Raw genomic sequence first — 12,540 nt, 5'->3', positions numbered from 1 at the left:
GTCACCTGTTCAGGTTCCTTGCAGGAAAAAGTTGGGGAGTATCTATACAGGCTATGTTACAGCTTTACATGGCGTTGTTCGTTGGATTCCTGCGATACAGCCTGCCTGCAATATCCAACACCTGCAAGACTAACCTGCGTACGATTCAGAGTATTCAAGCCCAAGCCCTTAAGATATGTCTTGGCTTACCACGCAGTGCATCAACGGCTGAAACCATTGCCCTTGCGCAGGATTACCCAATCACGACGCACATTACCGTTGAGACAATGCGGATGCATCTCAGGCATTATGCTAGGACCCCTTCCCACCACTTGGCGAGCCTCACTGCTGCAAGGCCCTGCTCGACCTTTAGCAGTATTGTCAGTGCACATCGTGCGTCGTTTACTTCAGGGTACGCACCTGCGGCCAAGCCAGCGTTTCCTCCGTGGTGTTTGAGCCGTCCACAAGTACATCTAATGATTCCGGGACTACAGAAGAAGACAGATCTACCGGCCCCTGCTCTAAAACAGCTGAGCTTACTTCTTCTGCACGAAAAGTACAGCAACCACGTGCACATCTATACCGATGGATCGACTACGTCGTGCAGTTCTTCTGGTGCCGTGGTTATACCAACGCGAGGAATGACACTGCGGTTCAAGACATCGCATGTCACGACCTCAACGGCGGCAGAACTAACGGCCCTGCGTCGAGCACTGGAATTCATTGATTCTGAAAGACCTAGAAAATGGGCTGTGTTCTGCGATTCAAAACCAGCACTACAGGGCACGCAGTCAGTTCTCCGACACGGATGTCATGACCAATTGACATACGAAGTTGTGAAACTTTACCATGATGTCCAACAAAAAGGTCACGAGGTCGTTTTTCAATGGATACCTGGTCACTGTGGAATCAGTGGCAATGATTCCGCCGATAACGCTGCTTGCACAGCACATCAAGGAGAGCACAGCGTTTCAATTCCGCTTTCGAGGACTGACGCTGCAAAGCAGCTTCGACACCTGGCACGCAGTCTCACAGTGACCGAGTGGAACTCACCAAACTTACGACTCACGCGACTGCATCGACTAAACCCCTCCCTGCAACTTCGACCTCCACTCGGACTTCCTCGACGTGAAGCTGCACTTCTCTGCCGCCTTTGGTTAGGAGTGGCCTTCACAAAGGCATACTCTACATTAATTGGAATGACTGACAGTGCAGCTTGCGAGGTCTGTGGCACCGAAGAAAACATCGACCACCTGCTGTGCCACTGTCCAAGATATGCCTCAGAGAGACAAGAACTTGCCAAAGCTTTCCAAAAACTGGACAATCGGCCGCTTTCTGTGCAGGTGCTGCTAGAACACCGCCCCCATCGCCCGTCGGCCCATAAAGCGGTGAAGGCGCTTTTGTGTTTCTTAAGGACGACGGGTTTGTGCGACCATCTGTGACCATTAACGCGATTTCTGTAAGACCACACGCGTCAGCGAACTCGCCGCAATTTCCTTCTTTCCTTCCCTCCTCTCTCTCCCTGTGATCTTTGTTTTCCCCTTTCCCATTCCCCCGGTGTAGGGTAGCCAACCGGACGTTATTCTGGTTAACCTCCCTGCCTTCTACTTTTCTCTTTCCTCCTCCTAAATGTCGAACCATTCTCGGTGAATGTAGACCGGTTTTTCCTGCCATTGATGTGACTCCTTTCGTAGTCCTATTCCAGAAGGAGCGCAGTATGTAACACAGCGTCTCAAACAGAGACTTGAAACTGCATTTGCAGCGCGCAGCTGTGCGGCCCGGTAAATAGGCGCCGACGAAGCAATGTGCAATCACTTATGGCCTGAAACATCTGCTCTTGGATTCTATAGCCGCAGTACACTTGCGTTCTTCCAGAAGTGCGCATTGACGTCAGCAGTGATGCACATTGGACTTGCATCACCCTAGCCGATGAATCCACCAGTGAAGACACGGTGGAAACCGCAATAAGTGAATCGAGGGATTTTGAATACGTCACGTGATGTACACCGTTCAGTGGATCAAACACGACACTCGGAGGGTATCGCTGCCGGCGATTTTCGCGCAACGAATGAGCTCTGGGGACACCGAGCTGACACGTTACGATATATGATAAAGAGGAGAGCCTCTGTGACGCATTGGCAGTGTATTTGGCCCCACAACGATTGTCCGGCGTTCATTGATGGCTGGAAAAGTGCCGGCCGCCACGCGAGTGGGGTATCGCGCCTGAATATCTGAACACTGTGCGTATGTTTAATTGCACATGCTCTAACAATGCAAAATTGTAAAATTGCACCTAATCATCATCTCTGACAACGAAAACTGCGTTTTATATTTCGATTCAGGAAATTACTATAGGGTTTCGTGAGTGCCCTTCTATGCTACCGAACAACGATGCTCCGCATTGCGTAGCGCTCAACTAGTGTTGCGGCAGTCAATTTCTTTTTTACTTAGCACAATCTTAGTCTTTTTCATTCATTTTGTGTGAAAAACGCGATGGAAGTCTAACTTAAGGCATACACAAAGGTCGTTAACAGAGTTAAGAACGTAGGGTTCAGTCGTTCGCGACCTTTCGTGTCTGCATTTTACTCCGGGCCACGTGCAAGCGCCTTTTTGAAGATAGCAACCATCGTGGCCATATATATGTTTTGCCTCTCTGTAATGCTTGGCGGGGGGGGGGGGGGGCGAATGGGGGTGAGGGAAGAGGTATGAAGGCAATGAAAACGTCTTCGGAAGAGCGCCGGCAAAAACATTAAAATCTGAGAAGTTACCGGTGGTATGGTAATTAGTTGGCGTCAGCTGGCAGCGTTAATATTTAAAACTATGTAAATTTCTTCCGCTTCCCTGAATGAGTATGTCCAGTTCCCTTATTCACAAAGTCTGCGCTCGTGGATTGTTTAAAGGGCAGGCTTTTGTAATATAAATGGGAATCAGTACTGTTTATTTTTTTCTCTGTTTGGTAATATCATATGCAGGTAGAAAGATGTCAGCTGCTATCTCCCTCTCTCTTCTACAGCAACATATATATATATATATATATATATATATATATATATATATATATATATAATGCAGAATGTTATAAAGAGGATAAGGTTTCCGTGGGTGCAGAGTTCAATAACTATACGACTGCGTTCGCAAGTTTAATCGCATTCAATTCCTGATTGAACGCCCTTTAGACGACTAAACTAGAAAGCGAAGACAACTACAAATCTCCATCAGTGAAGAGAGTTGCAATTTCTCCTTTTCAAACAATAAAACGATGACGTAGGTGTGCCACTTACCGGTGCCGGACCGCTGTTCTTCCTCCAGCTAGACAAGGGTAAACGTATATCAGACTCATGGCAGAGTTTAAATAATTACGCTGCGAGCTTATGCGTGAACGAACGATACATATCCACAGACACATTTCAGTGTGGCCTTGAAATCACTTCATACCCACATTGCGCAGATTTTTGATGGGATTCTCAGCGCATCTTGTACAGGAATGCAGCACACATTTCGTATTCTCGTACGGAAAACGCAAGAAAAATAATAATTGTACTGCATACACACCGCTTTAATCGAAGTAATACCTCTTGTTGCATTTCGAACTGAAAACAAAATGTTCCGTGGTGAGTGACCTAAATAAATTTTCGTCGACATCGGTCGTGCTGGTACTTCAAGAGACGACATGTAGTGGCTGCTGAGCTGCAAACAAGGAACCCGGTGGGATTGCGATACTTCCTCTTCCTTTTGAATTCGTGCACGACCGCTACCGTTTCCTTCTTATAACACGTTACCTGACCAGACGAATGTTTGTCGTGCTGTTGGCTAGTTCGTTCGCGGTCAGGTGAAAAAGCGATAAAAAGCAATGCTAATCATTTCGGAGAAATTATGGCTAGCTACTTACACAATAGAATAGGGAGTTTTAGATTTTGCGTACGGAAACCGGGTTTGGGTACCTAAGGGGACCTTTGCGTACGCGAAATACCACTCCCGGCTTGCGTCCTTTTCTACTCTTTCGGGCTTCTTCTGTATATATTTTTCCCCTGTTTTTTAAGCCTGGTGGTTGACGTTCGATAACGTTGCTTGCGCAAAATCTAAAACGCCCTAATAGAATACGCGCTAAAAATACATAGGTCATAAGCAATTCAAGTGACAACTCATCGCGAACAAACAGCTTTACTGTTTTTCTTTTATATGCGAGGTTTCTTTCTAATCTTATGTTGCACTCACGAATTGAAAGAAAGTCGCAGGCCTGCACGCCACACGCAGCATGGTCACAGCTTAATTAAGCTGGAGGAGCGGCTCCACAGGCGCTCCATTTGCGGCACCACGCACTACACGGTCTTCGCGGCGAAGTCTACTTGCGTCGTTTTCACGAGAACGATGTGAACTGTCCGCCCGGCGTCGACGGTGGCTATCGGCTTGTGCTGCTCTCTCTGCACAGCGGGTCTGCCGAGCCTGATATTGCCTGGTTGCAGTCGCGCGCGTAGCTCTACGATTCGCTTCTTCAGAAGCGGCCCGTACGTTGCGAAGACGCACCATAATGTGTGCACAGGTATCCATATTACGCGGTACGCATGTCACATCTCTTGACCCATGGCGCGCAAATTTGATGATGATGATAGTTGATTGGCATGGCCTTCGAAAAGGGGGTGGCAAATAGCCACCTAGCCTGCTTGATTTAACCAGATCCAGCTAACATGCCGCGTGCAGCTGCTATATGCAACTGCTGCCTATTGGGACACCTGGTACATTATAACGGAACTGCGATGAAATGTTTCTACGTCTCGACGTTACGCGGCACGCATACCACGTCGCGTGTCAGATGGCACGATACGATGCTAACGATGATGATGATGATGATTTATTGGCATTTCCTTCGAAACGGGACGGTGACAAACAGTCACCTAGCCTGCTTGAATGAATCAGGTATGCCATACATGTTTTTCATTAAATCCCTATTTGTACATCTCCATAATGTTCATTTTCTCCCTTAATGCTTCGCTATATACATTGTACCGATGCCTATGCAAGCGCTACATGGCGTGTCACTTGGTTTAATGTAACTGTTACTATATGTAGGTGCAATGTAGAGGGCGGACGCATAGACGCTACGCGGCGCGTATGTCACATAGCAGGACAAGTGGAACGATGCGATGCTAATGATGATGATCATGATTTATTAGCAACCACTTTGAAACACACACACACACACACACACGCACACGCACACGCACACGCACGCACGCACACACACACACACACACACACACACACACACACACACACACACACACACACACACACACACACACACACACACACACACACACACACACACACACACACACACACTTCTAGTATTGTTGTGTACATCTTCTTAAACTTCTTTTTCTTTCGCAAACCTTGTTTAATCGCATTGTACCACCATCTGTGCACCTGCTGCATGGCGTTCTACTTGTAATAATATGCAAGTGCGATGCAAAATATGCACGTAGCAACGCTACACAGCGCGCACATCACATCGCTTGTCTCGTCGGACGCTAGGACGCGTTTCAAGGACATTTTTCTGCTGTATGCTTGCAAGTGGTGGCGAACGGTGGATGCCGGCGAACGATAAAACATATTTTTTCAAGTTTTACACGGGAACCTTGCCTGTTAAAAACGTGGTTAGAAGAAAGACGGATTTACGTGCTATGGGAAAGCAGATGCTTTTTGGGCAACAAAGCTGAAACGATCGAACACGTCTTCATTGATTGTAACAATGCTATATTATTTTGGCATATAATACAGAGAACTTTAAAGACAGACCTACCCCTATTTCCGCGTGGCATTTGTTTTTTTTTTACCGCCTGAACGCGATTTTCAACAAATGGATGTCATCCTTTTACTCGGGCTGCACGCAGTCTGGCGTACTCCGTTAACATATAGACACTGTGATGTTAAAGGCCGATCTGTGTACGAATATTTCGTGGAGGTGGTTGTGAAAGTGCGTGACGTGTACAAGACGATTGACTGCGATGAATGTGTGGTATCGACGTTGGATACTTTAGCACATATAAAACGAGTGTGATCTGTGATCGCAAACTCCTTTGAGGCTTGTAGCCAAGCTGGAAATAAAGAAAAAAGGAGTGGCGTGACTCAGTGGTATAGACTAGCTGACTCCCATGCATCGGGCCCGGGTTTGATTCCAGCGGGAACTGGCTCATTTTTTTTTTCTCATTCCAGACGACAGCTGCTATATGGACACCGACGGCGGAAGTAGCGGACATCATCGCCAACCCAAACGACTATTAGAATGAGCCCATAACAGCTTACGCTGTAAAACTTATAAAATAACCTATAACCAATAATAACTGTAAACTTATAAATAACCTATAAGCTTGTAAAGCGGCGTTGGTGTTGCACTGCTGAGCACAAGGTCTTCGGATCGAATCCCGGCCGCGGCGGCCGAATTTCGATGGGAGCGAAATGCAAGAACGCCCGTGTCCCGGGTGCGTATTTCCAACTGCTCGTAGGTACAACGGGGCGTGGAACTTGCGGAGACGACGGACGTTTGCGCGCATGCGCGAATGAGAGCGGGTGCGAGAGAGGAAATGTGGGGAGTTTTGCTCCTTGAAAATACGACTCTGCCTAGGTACTACGGAGGAGTTTCTTGGCGCGCGGTGTATGCGCTTGTCCCTAGGCGTGCCGGCAGAAGTCGCGGGGCGCGGTTGTGCTGAACATAGCATCGCAAGTTGGCGCTCGACGCAATCATATTTAATCGATCATGTTTTTAGTAATGAAAACAACGTGTCATTATTTCGCATTATTGGCGGCGCCTCCAGGACACCAAAGCGGCAACGGGGATATCAAAGCTAGAAGCCGGACTGGTCCGTGGGTTGGGGCTCACAGAGGCCTGCGCATGCCAGGGGAGTATAAGATCGGCTGTCCGCTATCGCGGACAGCCAATGTTTTATGCGAACACCCCCAGGCACGCTTCGGCCTCTGCGGCCCCAACCCACGGGCCGCCCAGCTTCCAACTTTGATCCCCCCGCTACCGCTTGGGTGCCCCGGAGATCCTGCGCCGCCTGCTTTAATATAACCTCAGGTGCTCTCCTGAGGCCTCCGTTTGCCGGTTACATGTGCCCTCCTGGAGCAGTGCTTGTAAAAAATCCGATCTATCGTCACGACGAAAAAAGCGACCCGCGACTTATAAAACACCAGTCAGAACATTGTCCCTTCAGACACAGCGATCACCAAGCGGCGTCCGCGCCCACTGCCTCACCGCGCGGGCAGCCAGCGGCGGAGCGTATAAACCAACTCGACCGAACTCCGCAATGCCGGCATGTCTAGGGGACAAACGAATACAACGCGCTCTAAGAAACCTCCTCCGTAGTGCCTAGGCTGTCATATATTCAAGGAGCAAAAGCCCCCAGATCTTCTCTCTCGCGCCCGCTCTTACTCGCGCCTGCGCAGAAACGTCGAGCTCCGTCAAAAGTGGCACGCCCCGTTGTACCTACGAGCAATTCTAAATACGCGTCCCGGGTGTAGCGCCGTTTCACGGCGCTTCCGTGCGCAATGCCAAGAGCGCATGCGCGAGGAACCACGTGACTCTTCTTCGTGAGCTTCGGAGTGAATAAAAGTTCAGCTGTTGTTTGGGACGCTTGGTTGCTTATACTCGCTTAGCTCAGCCTAGCAGCGCGTTCCAACATTGGTGACCCGGACGTGATAAACAGCCACCTGGGTTGAGCATCAACGTCGCCATGACTTTGACGTCCACGGCGGACGTTACGCCGACAGTCTCTTCAGTCGACGGTAAGCTGCCCCCTTTTTGGACCGTGGACCCCGCACTCTGGTTTATTCATGTAGAAGCGCAGTTCGCAGCACGACGCATCACAGCAAACCTTACCAAATACCACTACGTCGTAAGCAGTCTCCCGCCGCCGATAGCCAGTGAAATATGAGATCTTTTACTCGAGCCGCCTACTGAAAAAGCATATGCAACGCTAAAAGAAACCCTCATCCGCCCTCATCAGCCCTCATCCGACTGAATCGACCCAACCAGTCGTCGAAAGGTTCACACGGAGTGGACGGCGCACAAGACCTCCGTTGCGAATGGACTTATGAACCGCAGCTCAATGTTGACACATTCACAAGGGGGGAGTATTGTACCGCCGCGAAACGGCGCTTTTGTGCGCAATGCCAAGAGCGCAGGTGCGAGAAACCACGTGACTTTTCTTCGTGAGCTTCGGAGTGAATAAAAGTTCAGTTGTTGTGTGGGACGCGTGGTTGCTTATATACTCGCTTAGCTCAGCCTAGCAGCGCTTTCCAACACAGTATTGGGGGCGTGTTAAAGATCCGCACGTGGTCACAACTAATCTGGAGCCCGCACTACAGTGTGCCTCATAATCGAAATCGTGGTGTTGGCACGCAAAACCACAGAATTCAAGATCTCTTTCAGCAAAACTTCGTTTCGGCAAAACTTATTTCGAAGCACGCATACCCAACCACTCCTTTATAACCAAGGTTGCTCATAGTTTGTCTTTCATTCTTTACGAAGTTATTCCTCGCAATCTTGAGAATGACAAAGCAAAAACAAATGTCATGTAAAATAAAACCGACAGCACATACTTTTTCTGTTAGACCTTCTGAGACTGAAATATTAAAAGTGCGAAACAGTAACACGAGATCGTCCCATACAAGAAGCCGCGGTTTCTACCAAAAAGCTCGCTTTTGTGCGTAGCGTTCGCCGCCAGTGTTTCCCGGTAAACATTACGGTTACTTAAGCTACAGTTGCCGGGAAGCGTGAGAAGCAGTCAGGGATCTTTGAATGCTATCGGGGGGCGTTCCACTCTTAAAGGCGAAGCTTAAGCGACCTCCAAATATTTAAAGTGAAAGCTCTACTAACCGCGTCGAGACGAGTTTCGCCGTCGCCAGCAATTTAACCTTCATTTGACCGCAGCTGCACCGTAGCCTTGGCAACGCATCACGTGACTCGCCGCACCGAGATCCGCTGCAGCCGTCGGCTTGTTTTAAAGACAATGCTTTCCTTGGCGAGCTACCCTTCCTTTTCTGTATCGGGCACGTTTCTAGACTCTTTCGTGGGCCGATCCCGGAGATAGCACGAGCTGAAGATGTCCCGAAGATAGATCTGGTAGCGGTGTTACTAGGGGTACTGATTACATGTAGAGGTACCTGTGACAGGGGGCACGTTCTAGGGTTCCTTTCTCTCGTGAAAGGCAGTGTTTTGAGATGCTGTCATTGGAACGCTGCGCCTCTGCTAGAAGACGCAGACGCTGCTGGTGTAGAAGCTACGGGCCTCTCAGAATAAGTTGATAAGCTCCACGCACTCCATTCCCAAGCCTAACTAGATCACGAAAACTTTGTCTTTTATCGACTTCAACGGAAGTTTGAATCACATTCCAACATTTTTTTTAGAGCGAAGCTGTGTATAGCTACCCTCTGGCGGTGGTCGATGTCCGTCCGTCTACGCGTCGGGTCTAAACGAAAAAATATTCTTCTCCAGTTTCTCACGAATGCTATGTAGCTCTCTATCTAATCGAGGTGTCCTGAAAAAAAAAATACGACACCGAGATTGGCCGCTAAGAGGGCTATATTATTACGCAGAGCTTCTTTTGCTTGTCATAATTAGTTCACAGAGAAGTTGTAAACGTTACGGAATTCTTGTCTGCTATCAATACATGCCCGTCTGCGGAGGGAGTATCGTTACAGAAAACGGCTGTAACTATTGCTTTATCGAAATAAGTTAAATGACAATTAGCCGCTAAGACAACTCGTAATATTACGCCTAGTTTCATCTATTTTTCTTAATTACGTAAGTCACAGTTAAGTTGTAAATGTGGAATTCCTGTCTGCTGTTAATACGTGGGCTTCTACGGGAGGGAAACGGACAACTACATGTTTGTAGTAGTAGTAGTAGTAGTAGTAGTAGTAGTAGTAGTAGTAGTAGTAGTAGTAGTAGTAGTAGTAGTAGTAGTAGTAGTAGTAGTAGTAATGAAATAATGATGATGATTAAATGATAAATATGAAATATTAATACCTGCATATACATAGGTGCGTCGATTGAGGTAAAACACACAGCTTCGCTGCTTGTCGTTCTTCACAGAGTGGAAGGGCTGATTAATATTTTTGTGGCGTGTGTGTATCCTTTAATTTATCATTAATTATTTTTGCCACGTGTTCCTTCACTAGGGAATGGTGTTACGTTCCTTGAGAATGCGAGTGCAGGCACAGTCATGTGTTGAGCGGGGCCTACCTGTTCGAGACTGCTGTTGAGGTAATCATGCACCATCTTTGGCGTGATGGAGGGATGCTTCTCGAGGCTCAGCCTTGCGAGTGCCTCTTCGAACCACTTGGTGGCGCCCTCGAAGTCATACTTGCTGTACAGCAGCTGGCCGAAGTACAGACAGTCTCGCGCTGCACATCGGGGGTAAAAAGGGGAAGGCAACGCTTTGGTAAACAGAACCTGCGCGAACACAGTTGAAGCACATTGATTGCGTCAACTTGCGTTGATACTACCCACTCATCTTATTTGGTGTTCCGCCCCAGCCTCACAATACCCCTCCCCCCTTTTAAAAATGTTCGCGCAAGAAAGCGTGATCTTGAGACATTCGCTGGACAAGCATATTTTGGTCAAGAAAAAAAAATTATAAGAGATGCTTCAGACTTTGAAGCTAATCGCCCTGATTGACTGCCTGTGATAAAGTGACGAAAACTGCAGTGTTGCGTACTCTGGTTCCACTTCTTGTCCTTATTTCTCGTATTTTTATATCGTGCGAATAATTTTTCCGTGTAGCACTCCTAACTAGGAGTAGTGCTTCATACCCTCCTTGCATTTGCTATACATGTCTTTTCTCCGACGAGAATACAAAGAAACCTAAAACGTGCTGTTAGGTCTTAGGGCCTGCTCTAAAATCCGCCTTGCGGCTGTTTCATGACCTACATGACACGCATGTCAGGACATTCGTGTCGTGACCTATAATTTATATTCGTCATACACTCTTGTCATATTATGCCAATTTTGGTACGTATCAGCTTAACGAAACATGCATGAGAGCAACAAGACGTTGGCCGCTAGATAGATCGATACACAAATATTGTCAAAGTAGCAAATGTTCGCATAACAATGTCATCCACCTGAACTGGAACCCATCAATCGTTTAACGAAACCAAGAGGCTTGTTTATGGCACGCCTACCTGTCAACTGCGACGTTGCCTTGTGTCCCATGATGACTCCCTTGGTCATGTCGGTGAGGTTGAGACGGTAGATCTTCTGTATGAGGACGAGCGCCTCGCCGGCGTCCAGCAGGTCGCTAGGGCGCGGGAGCGTGTCGTTCGACTCCATCATTAGGTTCTCGATCTCTGCCATTTGAGAGGGACGACACGCGACAAGTCAAGCACGCGAACTCTGGCACTTCTTTCAGCATGGCAAAGCGGACTTGCTTCGGCAAAATTGAGGAAAACGACGAGTACCACGGGCACTCCACCAACCCGCTTGAGTCATTAGTGATTATGCTGAACTGTCGATAAATGTGTTGAAGTTGCATGATGTTATTTTGAGACAGTGCAGACACAACTTAAGAGAGTTAAAGTAATAGGAAGATGCTTTGTGTATGTTCTAGTGAGTTTTAATAATTGAGGAGTAAATAAATATCGACTTATTGTACAGCCAAACGTGTTGCCCGTTTTTTTTTTTTTTTGGTTGGCGCATATATTGGCTGCAGGCGTTACGAGAAAGGACAAAATATGTTATGTCACCATTTGTGACGGATCGCGGAACGTATAACATCTCCTCGATCGTCTATTCATCCATAGTGGTGCACAGAGCGCCATGGTCACTGATTAGGATATAAAATTGAAACCGATTCCCATTTGGTTCACAGAGGTTCAATTTGCCCAAGTCTTAATGTACGTTTTTTTTTCTTGCCACCACTAGAAGAAGAAACAATTATAATAAACAAATCGGCTACACGCATGCGAATGTGTGGACTCAATGGGGGTAATGTTGAACATACCTGTACGCACCGTTTAACATACTTCTTACAAAAACTTCATGCAATTGGCGCGTTGGCTTCAGCGCAGTGCGTTCAATGTGTGCGATTCCTTCAATCTTGTTTTATAAAACGTGTCTCTACGCGCTGTGCGGTCTCTGGGGGCGGTCTAAAATTGCCTTAGAGGGACCTGACAACCAATTTTCAGTATCCATTCTTTCTAGTGTAATGGAAAGCTTACCGGTCAGAGTGTCTACTCATGAATTGGTAACGCGGATAACGCCGTAGAATATTTTTTATTAGAATTTTTCGGTCTGCAGTGAGGATGTAGTCGCTTACCGGAAGCATGCTGAAAATCGTGATAGGTGAGCGCGATAGCGATTTTACGCGGGCATTATTGACAGGCAGACGACAGTTGCGGCCGCAAGTAATTTCGCCCTGTGTTGTCCTTGGTGCCTTGGTTTGTTGGCTTCTTATGAAACTTTGTAGTTAGCATTCTCTTATTTTTACTTTTTTTTATATCTGTGCCTCGCACTTCTTGCTTCCATTTTACATATCTGCTGTAAGGCACATCATTGCTTGC

At 47.4% G+C, this 12,540-nt stretch overlaps 1 protein-coding gene across 2 annotated transcripts in view; it reads right to left on the bottom strand.

Annotated features, from left to right (window-relative positions):
* Nucleotides 1–12,540, bottom strand: part of LOC126528091 (prolyl 4-hydroxylase subunit alpha-2-like) — a 52,034-nt gene that overhangs the window by 31,020 nt on the left and 8,474 nt on the right. For both annotated transcript variants that reach the window (XM_055069117.2, XM_050175954.3), the window contains exons 3-5: nt 11,164–11,328; nt 10,223–10,383; nt 3,261–3,288 (exon numbers count right to left, since the gene is read on the bottom strand). In XM_055069117.2, coding sequence (XP_054925092.1) covers nt 3,261–3,288; nt 10,223–10,383; nt 11,164–11,328 — 354 coding nt within the window. The remainder of the gene's footprint in view (nt 1–3,260; nt 3,289–10,222; nt 10,384–11,163; nt 11,329–12,540) is intronic.

This window comes from Dermacentor andersoni, chromosome 9, assembly GCF_023375885.2.
Source record: "Dermacentor andersoni chromosome 9, qqDerAnde1_hic_scaffold, whole genome shotgun sequence".
Lineage (NCBI taxonomy): Eukaryota > Metazoa > Arthropoda > Arachnida > Ixodida > Ixodidae > Dermacentor > Dermacentor andersoni.
Note: the sequence above shows the minus strand (reverse complement) of the source record. Positions and strands in the feature narration are given on the sequence as shown.